This window comes from Heteronotia binoei, chromosome 6 (genome assembly GCF_032191835.1).
Source record: "Heteronotia binoei isolate CCM8104 ecotype False Entrance Well chromosome 6, APGP_CSIRO_Hbin_v1, whole genome shotgun sequence".
NCBI classification, from domain to species: Eukaryota; Metazoa; Chordata; class Lepidosauria; order Squamata; family Gekkonidae; genus Heteronotia; species Heteronotia binoei.
In genome coordinates, this window is record NC_083228.1 from 104,480,725 (window position 1) to 104,496,248 (window position 15,524).

Below are 15,524 nucleotides of genomic sequence, written 5' to 3' on the forward strand. Positions count from 1 at the left end.
AGAAACTCTTATGGATAACTCTTACAGGTATAACATAGTGTGAAACCTCTGAGTAGATCGTGCTGACATCCATTTCCTGACATCCATAGTTCTGAAAAGCTATGATTGGCTGCAGATTTCCCATCAGGTGTCTACTACACACACATACACACAATGGAAAATATGTTCAACTACACAATGACTATCTAAATGTAGGCTTCATGCCATTGTTTTTTCCATGAAAAATGTGTAGATTTCTGTTATGTCTGGGCAGTCTTCAAAATAGTTAAGCAGTCGGTCTGAGGTAAACCTTTTTACTAAAACAAATATCTTATTCCTCACTCATCAATTTTCTGATTGCTCTTGAATGTTTAAATAATGAGAGGAATCAGCTAACAGTGTCTCAATGAAGTCATCCTTTTTGGAGGAAAATAAGTGTTACCTTTTGTAGCATCACATTGCCTTGGTGTGCATTGATGTTGTGCTGGCTGATTTCTCTTTTATATTGATACTCATAGACTTGATTTGTGATGTTAACAAGCAGAGTTGGTGGGCTAACACTGATCTTTTCACAGTCATAGACAATTCCATTTTCAAGATCAGATGGTGCTGTTGCATATCGCAAAATTAATCCCATAATAAGGCCTAACGAGAAAAAGATAAAAGGACATATTAATTATCAGTGGGAGAGGAAAATACCACAGTTTCTTAGTCTATCAACCATGCTGATGAGAAATATTACCCTGAGTTGAAGCATATTTTAGAAATACTTTGGCACTTTTTTTCATTTTGAAATTTTACTTATATTGGGAATTCCAGAGTGATATCCTCAGAGAAATTATAATATGGACAATTCATTAATTCATTTCCTCTGAGGTCACAATTCTGAGGTTCCACAGTATATGGATTTGTAGCATCTCAGAACCTTGAAGGGTTACAATGCTGCATACTGTAGATAAGAATCCTGTTTTCAAGGTTATGTGTACTTTGAAAGAAAGGTTAAAATGCTTGGGGTTCTTTAGCTTGAAGAAACATAGCCTGAGCGGTGACATGATAGAGGTTTACAAGATTATGCATATAGAAGGTAGAGAAAGAAGTACTTTTCTCCCTTTCTCACAATACGAGTGAAATTTCTGAGCAGTTGGGTTTGAACTGATAAAAGGGTAATCACACATGGAATTCACTGCCACACGAAGTGGTGACAGCTGCCAGCACAGACAGCTTCAAGAGGGGACTGGATAAACATATGGAGCAGAGGTCCATCAGTGGCTATTAGCCACAGTATATTGTTTGAACTTTCTATCTGAGGCAGTGATGCTCTGTATTCTTGGTGCTTGGGGGCGGCACTGTGGGAGGACTTCTAGTATCCTGGCCCCACTGATGGCCCTTCTGATGGCACCTGTTTTTTTGGCCACTGTATGACACAGAGTGTTGGACTGGATGGGCCATTGGCCTGATCCAACATGGCTTCTCTTATGTTTTTATGTTGGGCCGGTGGGGGTAACCTCCCCCTGCATCACGGGCGCGATGATGCCATGCCTAGGTTGTTGCTGAACAGCACCATAAAATGTTTTAAAATGTTTTAATTGTATTTATTGTTTGAAGTTATGTGAACTAATGATTAGCCGCCCTGAGTCCACTTGCAGAGAGGGTGGGATAAAAATTCAAGGCAATAAATAATAAGTGATGGGGCTCAGTGGCTGCTCTAGGCATTTCAGGGGAAACTATGATTTTCCCAGATGCTCTAGCCATTTGGGAGGGAAAACTCTATGGTACAATAGGTACCATGGAGTTTTTCCCTCCCAAATGGCTAGAGCATCCAGGAAAACCAGAGTTTTCCCGGAAATGCCTAGAATGGCCGTGTGCGGTGTCACTGGCACGATGACATCACTTCTGGATCCCCCATTCCGGGATGAAAAGGACTTAGCAACCCTATTACAAGCTGATCTTTACAGTACCTAGAGTTGCCAGGTCCAACTCAAGAAATATCTGGGGACTTTAGGGATGGAGCCAGGAGACTTTGGGGGTGGAGCTGGGAGCAAGGGTGCGACAAGCATGATTGAACTTGAGCAGGATTAGGCATAATTCTAATGGTAACTTCAACATTTCATACAGAAGCTCTGGTTAACAGGATGTCTCTATAAACAAACAAATTGTTGAAACAAACATTTTCCCCACTTGTAGAGAAAGCATTGCTCCACTTGTAGCAATACAATGCTAATAAAAATATTACAGCAACTAGTACAAGTGGGAAGAAAAAGAGACATAATTAGTGTGTCCCAGCAGGTATCTGATATCTGAAATAGCCTTCTGCTGCCTGAAAGAGATAATTTTCCCTTACAGAGGGTTTCAGCAAACAAACAAACAGAGAACTATACTGAATACAAGCTACATAACTGTCATCAAGTCACAACTGATTTACAATGACCTCAGTAAGGGGGCTTTCAAAGTGAGTGAGAATCAAAGGAGGTTTGCCATTGCCTTCCTCTGCAAAGTCTTTCTTGGTGGTCTGAATTGAACAGTAGCCTAGATTTATCCAGTTATTGCTACCAGTTTCATCATCACACTCTATTTACCAGTATGTAGAAAGAGCAGAATAGCAAGAAAGAACATAAAAGGAGCCATGTCAGATAAAGCCAATGGCCCATCCTGTCCAACACTCTATGTCACAGTGGCCAAAACCCAGGTGCCATTAGGAGGTCCACCAGTAGGACAAGAACTCCAGAAGGCCTCCCACCATTGCCTCCCAAGCACCAAGAATACAGAGCATCACTGTTCTAAACATAGTGTTCCATTCTATACCTTGTGGCTTGTAGTTACTGATGGACCTCTGCTTCATATGTTTATCCAGAACGGTGCAGAAGGATCCATTCCAAAGAACTCAAATGTCTGCATCACAGCCTTAATGACATTTTTTAAGAGACAAGCTACTAGAATAGGGCAATTTGGAGACAATGGTGGTAGGCTTGACTACCTTTCTCTACTTCTATGCACTTTTCCCAGTACAGTTTTTCTTTTGTGCATTTGGATGGAATATGTAGTTAGCCCATCAAATAAATGCCCTGCACTATTAGACACTCATGTTGCATGCCACAAAAAGGTGAGATCATGCAGAGGATCTTGACATCCTCTGGCCAATCCGTAAATTCTAGAAAGGCTGCAGGTCCCGATAATATCCCTGGTTGTGTAGTAAAGGAATGTGCGGGGCAGTTAGCCGGGGTGTGGACTGAGATTTTCAATCGTTCTTTGTCACAATCCATTGTTCCCACTTGTTTGAAGGCTTCCCTTATTGTCCCAATACCAAAGAGGACGCCAGCAAAGGTTTTAAATGACTATAGGCCAGTGGCCTTGACTTCTGTGATAATGAAGTGTTTTGAACAATTAGTTCGAAAATATATTATTTCCTGCCTTCCTGTTATTTTTGATGAATATCAGTTTGCTTACAGGAAAAATAGATCTACTGAGGATGCTGTTAATACTGTTCTCTATACTGCTTTATCGCATTTGGATAAAAAGGGGACGTATGTTAGAATGTTGTTTGTAGATTTTAGTTCTGCTTTTAATACGATATCACCCCATAGATTGTTGTTTAAGCTTAAAGATTTGAAGCTGTCGGACTCTATATGTGAGTGGATTTTGAATTTTTTGTCAGGTCGTTCACAAAGGGTTAAAATGGATGGATATATTTCCTCCGTGAAGATCTTAAATACTGGCACCCCTCAGGGATGTGTCTTGAGTCCACTTCTTTTCACTATTTACACGTCTGATTGTGTTTCTAGCAGTCTGAGTAACAAAATCATTAAGTACGCAGATGATACAACGTTGGTAGGGCTCATCTCTGAGGATGATGAGTCTGCGTATAGGAGGGAAGTTCAACAGCTGTCCCTTTGGTGTAAAGTAAATAATCTTATTTTTAATATAAATAAGACGAAGGAAATTATAGTGGATTACAGGAAGAGTAGTTTGGACATCCAGCCGTTGTTTATTGATGGTGTTATGGTAGAACAGGTGACAGAATGGAAGTTTCTGGGAATTACCATGAAACAAGATCTAACATGGGGGGCAAATACTTTAGCTCTAGAGAAAAAGGCCCAGCAACGACTATACTACTTAAGACTCTTAAGATCACTACAACTGTCAGGGAGTCTGCTGGTTGCCTTTTATCGTAGTTCCATTGAGAGCATTTTATCTTATTGCCTCTGCGCGTGGTTTGGGAGCTGCACGGAAGCAGAGAGAAGGGTGCTCCAAAGAGTGACGAGAAGAGCACAAAAGATTTGCGGATGTTCTCTCCCCTCATTGGTGGATCTGTATAATATGAGATGTAAAAGGAAGATACAAATGATCCTAAGGGACCCTTCACATCTGGGCCATTTGCTATTTGAGATCTTACCGTCAGGTAGACGATATAGAGTGTTGAAGGCTAGGACAAACAGATTTAAGGACAGTTTCTATCCAAGTGCTGTGGTTAGGTTAAATGCAGGGTTATGAAGGATTATCTGTTTTAGATGTATTTAAATGGTTTTAATGGTTTTATGAATGTTTATCTGTTTTAGATGTATTTAAATGGTTTTAATGGTTTAAATGGTTTTAGATGTATTTAAATGGTATGAATATGAATATGTGTGTTTGATGTGTTGGTATGTTTGTGGAAGAGCACCTCATTTCGTTGCTCTCTTTTTGTGGAGAACAATGACAATAAATTTATCTATCTATCTATCTATCTATCTATCTATCTATCTATCTATCTATCTATCTATCTATCTATCTATCTATCTATCTATCTATCTATCTATCTATCTTACCATCTTCTGGGGGGAAAAACACTTTAAACTAAGTCTGTTGTATCAATAACCTGATTGCACAGGAATTCTGCTGTTTGTATAGGCAGGCATGCTAGTCTATCCATAAGAAAAAAAAAATCAGAGACTTAAACTGCAATCCTAACAATAATTTCCTAGGAGTAAGTCCCCACTGAGCCCTGACCTGAATGGCCCAGGCCAGCCTGATCTCATCAGACCCTGCATGCTAAGTAGGGTCAGCCCTGATGCACTTGGAGACCACCAAGGATGTTTAGGGCTTCTATACAGATGCAGGAAATGGCATACCACCTCTGAATCTCTTGCCTTGAAAACCCCACAGGGTCACCATAAATTGACAGCACTTTCCACCATCAAGCTCCCTTCAATAGCATGGGGCTTGCTTCCGACTAGTCTGCTTAGAATTGCTGCCTTAAAATGGCAACATTCAGGAAAGTCTACAGTTTAAAATAACCATACTTCATCCTCCGCCAAAATAAAATAAACTATTCCAGCCCAAGGTTGATGAGGTAAAATTCATTATCAGTGGATACTGTTGAACTTGAAATTAACAAGCATAGGGGGTTGTTTTCTTACTATCTGATATGTGGACTGTTTACCAGGTGTGTTGTGTAGCTTATGAATGTAACGGGGCTGGGTGGGGAGCACTCAGTGATTCTGACTGAGTCCGGAATTTATTTGTGTTTTAATAAAATATTAAAAACTATCCACAGCATTTGCAATAGATGTGAGACTTTAAGGACAGCAGATGTTATTAATCAATATTGTTGTCAGGTCACTAATGGGGCTCTTGATCTGTGGCAGCTCCCAAAGGAACAGAATATAGATACATTTAAATCCAGATATTAGAAAAATGAATGAATGCCCCATATGGGAAACCATTAGAGACAATTGCTGCAGCACTAATTTTGAATATTACATGAGCAGTTAAGCCCAAAGGTCAAATTTCAAAAGTGTTCACCCTTTCTCTAAGATCAGGGTAGCTAAAGTTCATGTACATAAGACCACAGTGCATATGTTTCCACTGAACTCCACATGTTATAATTTCCCTTAAGTACTACTCTGTAAGGCTGAGGTGGGGGAATCACATATTCAAATAATCCTGTTTTAATACCCCCCCTCCTATATGCTGAAGGCTATCTTCTCAGGGATGGATTGGCCATTAAGGCCACCAGAAGAAGTGCTGGGGAGGTCAATGGTCTGGCGGCTACTCCCTGGGGTCTAGGGGTCAAGTGAGGGACAGTCCTGATCACATATGGGGCAGGTGAGCAGCCACCAGTGTGATGAGCCAGCAGCCCTCACCTTGTACGGAGGCTGCCCAAACTACAATCAGCCGGTGTAGCAAGTGAGCTGGTTGCCTGAGGGAGCAGCCTTCAGTGCAAGCAAGTGAGCAATGTGGCTGCCAGTGAATGAACTGCTTATTTTTCTTCCTTTCCCAATCTGTTGGAGGAGGCAGAGTGGGGGGAAAATGCCTTACAGTCCACCTCTACCTCTTATCCTTGGTATGATAATGTTTAAGATACAGTGAGGTTTGCTTTTACATGTAATAGTACTGAAAACTGCATCTCCAAAGATGAAGGACTGAAGTTGTTATAGCAAGGGAGAAAGAAAGGGAGGTTGCAACATTTCTTTACCAGCTGAAGGACATCCGTGGTGAGCTTGTGGTGAGATTCTCTGTTACAGACATTTAGTCTGGGCATGGACAAAAGCATGACCTGATGGGCTCTTGGTCCTTTGGCCCAGCTTCTACAATCCTAAACAGATTTACTCCCTTCAATAACCTTAGAAAGTTATAACTTAGGACCGTACTACAAATGTGCCCATACCTCTTTATAGAGAGCCAGCTTGGTATTGTGGTTAAGTGCACAGACTCTTATCTGGCAGAACTGGCTTTGATTCTCCATTCCTCCACATATACCTGCTGATATGACCTTGAGTCAGTTATAAGTTCTCACAGAACTGTTCTCTCAAGAACAGTTTCTGTCAGAGCTCCACCTATCCTGCAGGTGTCTGTTGTGGGGAGAGGAAGGGGAAGGAGATTGTAAACCACTCTGAGATTCCTCTGGGTAGTAAAGGGTGGGGTATAAATCCAATCTCCTCCTCTTCCACTCCTCCTCCTGCAACTATTACTACAAGAGGACATGTGTGCCCTCTTTATAGTCTAATGAAAATGGGAGCCAAATGTGGAATTCAAAGACAACAATAAGCAACTGAAGTAAATGCTGCTCTAAAATACAAGTCCACAGCTGTGCTGCATAAAGGATATTAAAAACATGAATTACCCTGTTACGCATCACCACACTACAATTTACTCCAGATCTGACAAATGAGTGGATATGGTCAAATAAAATGGATCTCTTGCAAACTAAGTTCCTGAAGGAAGAAACTGTGAAAGCCCTGGCATGGGCAAGAATTGCAGTGTGCCATTGCCTAGGACTTATGATGTTGCATTTCTGGTGCAGAAGGAAACATTCAGCTGCTACACTTATGGTGGAAAGGAACTATGAGAAAAAAGCCATTTACAGTTTTCCTCTCCATCCCATGAGCTCCAGAACTGGATCACAGAACCCAATGAATTTCAGCTGGTAAGCTGTCTTTCATCATGTGCAGAACATAACATCCATGCATTTATATTCCCAAAGGAAAACAGACATGGGAAGGCATAATCAGAACGATTCCAGAAAATATAATGGATGACCCTCTTGATTATATAGAAAGGAAGCTTGAGCTTGAAAACAGATGCATAGTTACTCCATTGCTATTGTCAAGGTTAGCATGGTCATGGTGCATCTGCTGAGGCTCTCAACATGGCAGAAGGCCAACTGTATGGCTCACTCATTTCCATCACAAATGGGATATTGCCCTAGGGGCCCCTGAGATATTATAAAGCTCTCTGGGATCAGATTCCATTTCTGGTTAGGAAGGATAAATGGATGAAATAGAAGAAAACTTTTTAATGCACCTGTTAGCCTTGCCATTGCTGATTGCTCCATCTTCCAGGAAACAGAGGGGGAGAGAGTGAGAGTGCACATGCAACAGAGATCAAGATTCTTAGTGTGGAGAACCACTGGAGGACATCTTCCACAAGGCCTCCATCACTTGATCAGGATCCATGTGTTTCTTTTATTTTTAAAAGTCTGATCTTAGCTAAGGAAATTCATTGTACTTTCATGTACACATATAGATACTATCTGTAGCTATCATCTACTCAGAATGCTTGAAAGAAGTGCATGGAATACTTACTATAAATCTTGACATCTTCAGAGCCAGTCTTCAAACAATGTGTGTGTGGGGTTCTTGCCGTGTTCTCATGTGGACATCTACCTTGCTATTATTTTCAGAGCAACAAGCCTCTACAGCACAGTGAACTACATGTTTGCAGATTTGCATCATTGCAAATCAGACATTTAACTTTACCATTCCAGCTGCAAAAATTATCATAAAGCACTACCCAATTTTTAAATGGAAGTAAATCTCCACAGAGACATTTCCCCATTCAGACTTGGAGAAAGTACAAATATTCAATTTTGAAAAGAGGAGCCAAACTGAATTATTTTTTTTTTTGGTGGTTGATCAGTTACAGACCTGAACTTTGAAAAGGCAGCATCCTTTCCTTTTTGTTTCAAAGGTCTAGGTTACTTCAACCATAACTTCATTGCTATATGTAGAAAGTTCTGCAGCACATGCTCAAGGGTCTGTAAGAACAGATCTTAACTTGCAATCAACAAAAGTATTTGCATTCAAGAGGTTGAAGATATTAGTTTTGGAGTCTATTTTAAGACTAGTAACATCTCTATTGGTAACAGTGCAATCCTAAACAGAGTCACACTGTTCATCAACTTCAAGAGTGTGTGTTTAGGATTGCACCATATAACTGGCAGAATAAGCCCATGAGAACCTTCAGTGGGGCATAATAATTCTGAATATGCAGACTCAGTGGGTGGCCCAGAGGACTTTCTCAGTAAAACCTAAATCCACCTGTGTCAGTTTTGCAGGGCAGGCTTTTCTCTCTCTGCAATGAAGCAGCAGAGTACATTACTTTCCCTTTTTGACTCACAAGAATTTCATTCATTCACTCAGGGGTGTGTGTGAAATGTTGCCTGGGAGGGAGAGGAGACATTTACATTGGCCTGATCCAGCATTGGCTACTTCAGATTGAATTGTTTTGCCATAATTTTTTAACAGGAACAACTGGGAATTGAGCTCCCCTGCCCTGTATAAACCTGTCTGGGAAGTGATGCTCTGTATTCTTGGTGCTTGGGAGGGACAACAGGATGAGGGCTTCTGGTGCCTTGGCCCCACTGATGGACCTCCTGATGGCACCTGGGTTTTTTTGGCCACTGTGTGACGCAGAGTTTGGGCTGGATGGGTCATTGGCCTGATCCAACATGGCTTCTCTTATGTTCTTAAGTTCTTACATTTTATGGTCATGCATTAGTGTGGCAGAACCAGGATCCACCTTCATGGACTGATTTTAGATTAGTACTAGGATATATTAATGTGATGAACTATAGCTGCTGCCTGTCAGCCTGGTTGACATTTCAATCCCATGGCAATTATCACAGATGAGTTATCTTATCAGCTATGAACAGCATTAGTCAATGGACTACAGCATGCATTGAAAAGGAAGTGCAAGAAGAGACAGGAAAGAGCACCATGGGTGGTTCTCTCTGCTCTTCCAGATCAAGACCTCCCATTTCCAGATTGTGTAAAGAGATACATATGCATGTACTGTATATACTTGTGCAAATGAATGGAGTGGGGCATTCTGCTGCAATTCCACTCTTCCTCTATGCACATTCCTTCTTCCTCCAGAGAACACTCAAAAGACATTGGCTGCTTGGCATAATCTGGCTGTGCTTCTAATTTACACCATTTGTTTTGAACTGGAAGTTTTGACCAGATATCTTATCCTGAACCAGCTTCTCTGCTTGCTCACCCTATGGTCAATCATTAAGACTGTTGCAATATCCTTTTTTCTTTCTTTCAGCCATGTGTATAAGCATGTTTCTGAAGCTCTGGCTTCTTTTCCAACAGCTCCACAATTCCTCTGCCAAGTACTCTGGCCCCTCTCAGCCTCCTTCACCTCTTTTCCTTGGAATTTATGTGTGTGTGTGGGGGGGGGGGGTAAAGTGCAGATTTACATGAGAGTAGTGACATTGACTTTAGTAGATTCACCCTTGTGTCAATCATGGGATGCTCTCCAACAACAACTCTGATGCTGAAACGGGGAGAGGGATGGGGGGGGGGTTGTTGCTCAAAAACAACTCCCCCAGGGACTCCTGATCCAGAATGACTACATGACCATGGTGATTGACAATACCAGGGGCAATTATGTGCTTCAGTACACATAGTTACCTCATCCAATAGGGAAAAAAATGTTCAGACTTCCCAAATGGCTTGACTTTACAAAAGGGGAATTCAGACAGATGGAAAAGTGGGGTAAAAGTGCTGGCATCTGTAAAACTGGACTTTTTCCAGAGTCTGTTTCGAAGATGGGACAGAATGGGGTGGTGACAACTGGGACGCAGGAGGCAGATGTAGCTGTCTGATCATGCTCTTTAAATTTGCAAGGGTATTGCAACAATATTGGATCAAATTGCTCATGTGACTGCAGCCATTGTATGAATAGGCTATATGTACTAGATAAGCATAGAGATCCAGCACTGAGGAGCAACCTGCACTGGAAGTGGAGGGGGGGGGGGGGTTGAGCTGATAAAATCTCACTTGAGATAAAAGTAAACTAGGGCAAGGTTTAATGGATGCTCACAATGATGACATTATCCCACAGAGTTCATGAATATTTCAGAAGAGACTGCAAAACAACAATATGGATGCAACTGCCAGCCACTATAAATAGCTTGTAGAGGTTTTAAAAAAATGAAAAGGAACAAAAAAAATGCCCTCAGCAGTTCTTCATGACAGCGCAAATTCAAATAGGCTATCGAGTAAATGGAGCTTGTGGACCAAAATGATGCCCGTCCAAGTGGGAGACATAAAATAGATGATACCTTTTATTAGCCCAGCTCTCTTTGAAAGCAAATAGGAAAACAGCGCAGAATAAGGAAGGTTATTGGTAGATTATGAATTGCCATCCATTATGGGTCTGACCTGTTTATTTGAGGGTACTTGCAATCACTTCATAGAGGATACTACAGTGTACACATGCTATGGATTGCAGCCTTGTACTGCTCCCCATCAGGAAGTGGGTGTCACAGGCCTAATGTTCCTTCCCCTATCTCCTTTTTGCCTGGCATACCACTGCTGGTGAACACATCACTGCAGTCAGGTCACGTGCTTTTTGCTTACAGATGCCACAGGCCTGAAGAAAATACAGATGAAAGCTACAGAACTCTATGAAACATGTGACCGGATTGTGGTCAGATCACTGAAGTCAACAGGCTGTATCACAGGGGAGGAAAAGGTTATACACTAAAGTCTGATGGCTGACAGTACATTTCCTATTCTCTGGGAGGGAACAGAATTATTGCCTCGGATGTATTGAATGTAGAACCAGTGAATTGAAGCATTAGCATTGCTTTGTTGTTCTATCATATTACTGGTAAACTCGACATTATAATGTTCAACAAATTCTCCAGAGTTACAGGAGTTGCTGCTCCATAGGCTGCAATGGTTTCACTGCTTTCCCTGAACTAATTTTGACTGCTTACAATCAGCAAATGAACTATATAGTTCAAAATCTTTACAAAAATAAAAACTGTATTTTTAATTCCCCCCCCCAAAAAAAAACTGCTTTCCCTGAACTAATTTTGACTGCTTACAATCAGCAAATGAACTATATAGTTCAAAATCTTTACAAAAATAAAAACTGTATTTTTAATTCCCCCCCCCCAAAAAAAACAACAAAAACCAATCTGTTTTCGAGACAATTTTATAGACATCTATTGCATCAGGATTCCATGGTAGGCTTCCTCCAAAATCTATTATTCCCTTTCTGCCACACATATGTTCCTATCTATCTAAAGTTCTATGGCACACACATATTCCCTAAAACTCTTTATTTTCTTTTTGAATTAAGAACTTCGATGGACTTCAGTCTACGGCCTGATGTACACAAGAGGTACGCTCTGTTCTATCACCTCAAGTCTCTCTACACAACCAGGAAAATGGACTCCTGAGGTGGTAGAACAGCCTGTACCTCTTCAAGACTTCAGATGGGAAAACTCATTTTTAGTGCTTTCCCATGTCAAATTCCAAGCAAATAAACAATTCACTCATCAGGAAGAAAGGCCGCACTTTAGCTCTTTGCTTTGCTGTACTTGCTTTGGTTTCCACAGTGATCTTTGGTTGCTGTACTTGCTTTGGTTTCAATGCAGTGATCTGTTGAATAATGAAATCCCTCACCCATAGTCTGAGATGGTATTGTCCCTCTTACCACCTCAGCCTTCTGACAACTTATTCCTGCCTCATTCTGATGCAAGTGTATACTGAGGCCAAATATCTGATTATGCTGTTGATACTGAAATAACATTGCAACATCAGGCATTGTGGAAATTTTCACCCATTCATACTTGGCTCAAGCTTTCTGTTTAGTATGTTTACTAGTCCTTTAAAAAAATCTCTAATACTGGTAGTGAAAGTTATACAAATACTAATGATGATTAGTATCCCAAAGAAGGATGCATTCAGCTGATGTCAGAACCAACTCAGTATTTTTCAAAACATGCAAACTGTAACATATCCTGACGGGGCTTGCAGTTTCTAAGGCATGAAGCCCTCCTCTTGATGACTTTAATTAAAATGACAGTTTCCTTATTTTAAGGAGTGCATCTACAGTATATAATCTATAAACTACAGAATGCTGTCCCTTTCCCATGGTTATCTTGATACTTATAGTGTCAGCTCTGTGTGGCTATTGCCGTTTTTTTTTTTTTAGAAAGTGAAGCTAACTTGAATAATTGCAAAAAGAAAAGAAAAAAAGGGCCTGCACATCACATTGTGAAACATAACACATTAATTACCTGCCATGTGTTTTCCTGGCGGCAGCATTCACAGAGGGTACTTTGTACTCTTGGCTTACAGAAGAAATTCAAGAAACCCACATAAAGAAAAATGTAAACTACAAGAGCCAAGATGGGATAATATTCCAGTGACAACATTTGGAGAGGATCATTTTTCATAGCCTGCTGTTTTAGAGCACAGCAAAAATAGCACAAATGTTCAGCTTGTCGAAATGGCATCAGACCGTGAGGCAGACCCAGGGCCCTGACGGGCTGCCATCTGGTACATGGGTACATAGATTTTACCCGGGTTAGTTCATCATAATCCTAAGAAATACAATCTCTTTAAACCAGACTGGAAGTTGCAGGAAACAAGCAAGAGTTCTGAAGCTCAAATATGCTCACTGAAGACCATTAGGTTGGCAGCACACTCAAGACATTTACTTCCCTCACCAGCTATCCTCTAGCTCTGTGAGACAGAGCATGAGAAAGGATGGATGGATAGCATTTGTTATTTCACTGCACAGTTCAATAGGCTTGTGGCTTTCAACTAAGCACATTTCCTTCTTCTTGGGAGCTTTGTCAGCACTTAAGCTCAAGTGTCTAATTATACAAATCATGCAACAAGTTTAAAATGTCAAGGCACAGCTTGCATTGAAACACTCACCATAGACCATGGCGCCTCCCGTTTCGTGCAGAAAGCGGAATCGGTGGTTTTTAAACAGCCAAATGGTTAGTATGGTAAGGATGAGCAAAAAGTTAAACACCAGCAGCTCCACAGCACCCTGGTGATAATACTGGTCCCCATCTTTCACTGATCCCAGTTTCCTTGACTTCTCCATTTCATCTCTGTTTATGTACACACCTCCCCAGAGAGTTAATTAAAAAATGCCAAACTAAACAAAAGCTCCACAAGTTATGCTGTGTATATCTGCTTTGTTAAGAAAAAGGAATGTCTAGACAGCACAGAAATGCACAACAAACACATCTGCTTTATTTGCAGCCTCTCGGCAAACTGCCACAGCTCAGAATTCTGCTGGATTCTGGTTACAACTTCCTGTTTTCCTCTTAAAGCTGCCCTGTCTCATTTTGTATCTTAAGGTTATGTCTTTCATTCAAGGATGTGTTGATAGTGTTCTGTGCTGCAAAGAATATTATATTTGGAGTTGGTTTTCTTTCAAGATGAGGAATGAAGTTCATGCGTGAAAACTGGATTATGCTGAAAAAAAGCAATAATTTATTTCTAGTGTGTTATAGTTTCAAATAAACACACTGACAATTCTATATTATGTTTCAAAGATGTATTAGCTTAAGAAAGAAGTATTCAGAAGGACATGAAATCAACTTTTAAAAATGATTGTTGGACCTTGCTTTCTAATTTAAAAGGCATTTTGCAAATAGATCATTAAAGTTAGTGATTAGGGACATATCTACAATAGAGAATTGTTAGAATAATACTTTCCAGGGAAACTATCCAGGAAAATATATTAGAGGTTCCTCAATGAGATCAAACTTCCATAATATGGCAGACAAACTTTCATGAAAGAAAAACTGAGTATTACTGGAGATATAGAATTTACAGTTTAGAGACATTATCTTATTCTGTTCATAATATTAAGAAACTGGTAATGTGTGGATCTACCCTAAGGTCATTTGACCAGACCAGGCACCAGGGTTTTCAGTGCCCCAGGCAAGGCCCTCCGCCCCTGACTTGCCAGGTGAGTTCCTTCTTTCCCTGAGGGGATCTCAGCATCTGATAGGCTGAAGGTCCCCAGAGCACTCTCTCCACCCTCTCTTACCTCCAAGAAGGTGCTCAATTTGGACACAGACTGAATCCCAAAGGTGGAGGCATACTTGACTCCAGGCACAAGGCCGAGGGCACATGATTGAAGTGTGGCCCTGAGCACGTGCAGAATGGGGGTCAGGGCTGCATCACACGGGGGCGGGGAGGAGACAGCTGGCATGTGTGCTCAATGGCGGGTGATTTGTATGTTAAAATATTGCTCCTCCACTGCTGATGAGGCAAAATTAAAGCCCTCCGCTCCTGAAGGAAGCCCTGCTGGAGTGAAAGGGGAGAAGAAGCCTTTCCCAGAAACTGGACTGTGTGTGAACTGAGCTTCCTCCAAGGGGAGGCGAGCTGAATCCTCTGCATGGGTGGCTCCTTGAGGGGAAGGGAGGATGAAGGAGGGGATGGATGGGTGGGAAGGAGCTTCACCTGACCTTCCCCGGCAGAGCATCTTGCCTCCTGGATATGGAGGGGGTTCCTCCAGGGCTGCTGGCCAGAGGGCAGGGCATCACAGCTGGGGCTTCTCTCTGCTCCAGCCAAGCTCCTAGCCAGTTGCAACCAGACAAAGAAGATTGGATAGACCATCACAGAGGGTCTGGCTCAGCTTCAGTGTCCAAGTGAGGTGGGAGTTCAGGACCCCTTGTCTTCCAAGCAGAAAACTGCCTCCTCCTCTTTTGGGAGCAGCAGGGTTGGATACCAAGGACTGGGGTGTTTCCCTGAATGAGTAGTCTGCAAAAGAGAAGGAAAAAAACCCGTGTGTTCTTGTGTGTGTGTTTGTGTCCTTCTGAATTTCAGCAGATTGAAAACCATACAGACATGGGGGTGGGGAGAATGTAGAACATGCATTTGACTGCTATTGTTTGCAAGTTGTTACACAGGGGCGCATTAAAACTGAAACCACTGACACCTGCAGTCTGATGTGACACAGTCCTACCTCTGTAAAACATGCCTTACTTTCTCCATCATGTCATTGGCTAGTGA

At 41.5% G+C, this 15,524-nt stretch overlaps 1 protein-coding gene across 1 annotated transcript in view; it reads right to left on the reverse strand.

Moving 5' to 3' along the window:
- Positions 1-13,782, reverse strand: part of SLC9A9 (solute carrier family 9 member A9) — a 464,704-nt gene extending 450,922 nt beyond the window's left edge. Inside the window, exons 1-2 of the mRNA XM_060242307.1 lie at positions 13,425-13,782; positions 422-624 (exon numbers count right to left, since the gene is read on the reverse strand). Of these exons, the coding sequence (XP_060098290.1) occupies positions 422-624; positions 13,425-13,599 (378 nt within the window). The 5' untranslated portion in view covers positions 13,600-13,782. The remainder of the gene's footprint in view (positions 1-421; positions 625-13,424) is intronic.
- Positions 13,783-15,524: the final 1,742 nt, after the last annotated feature.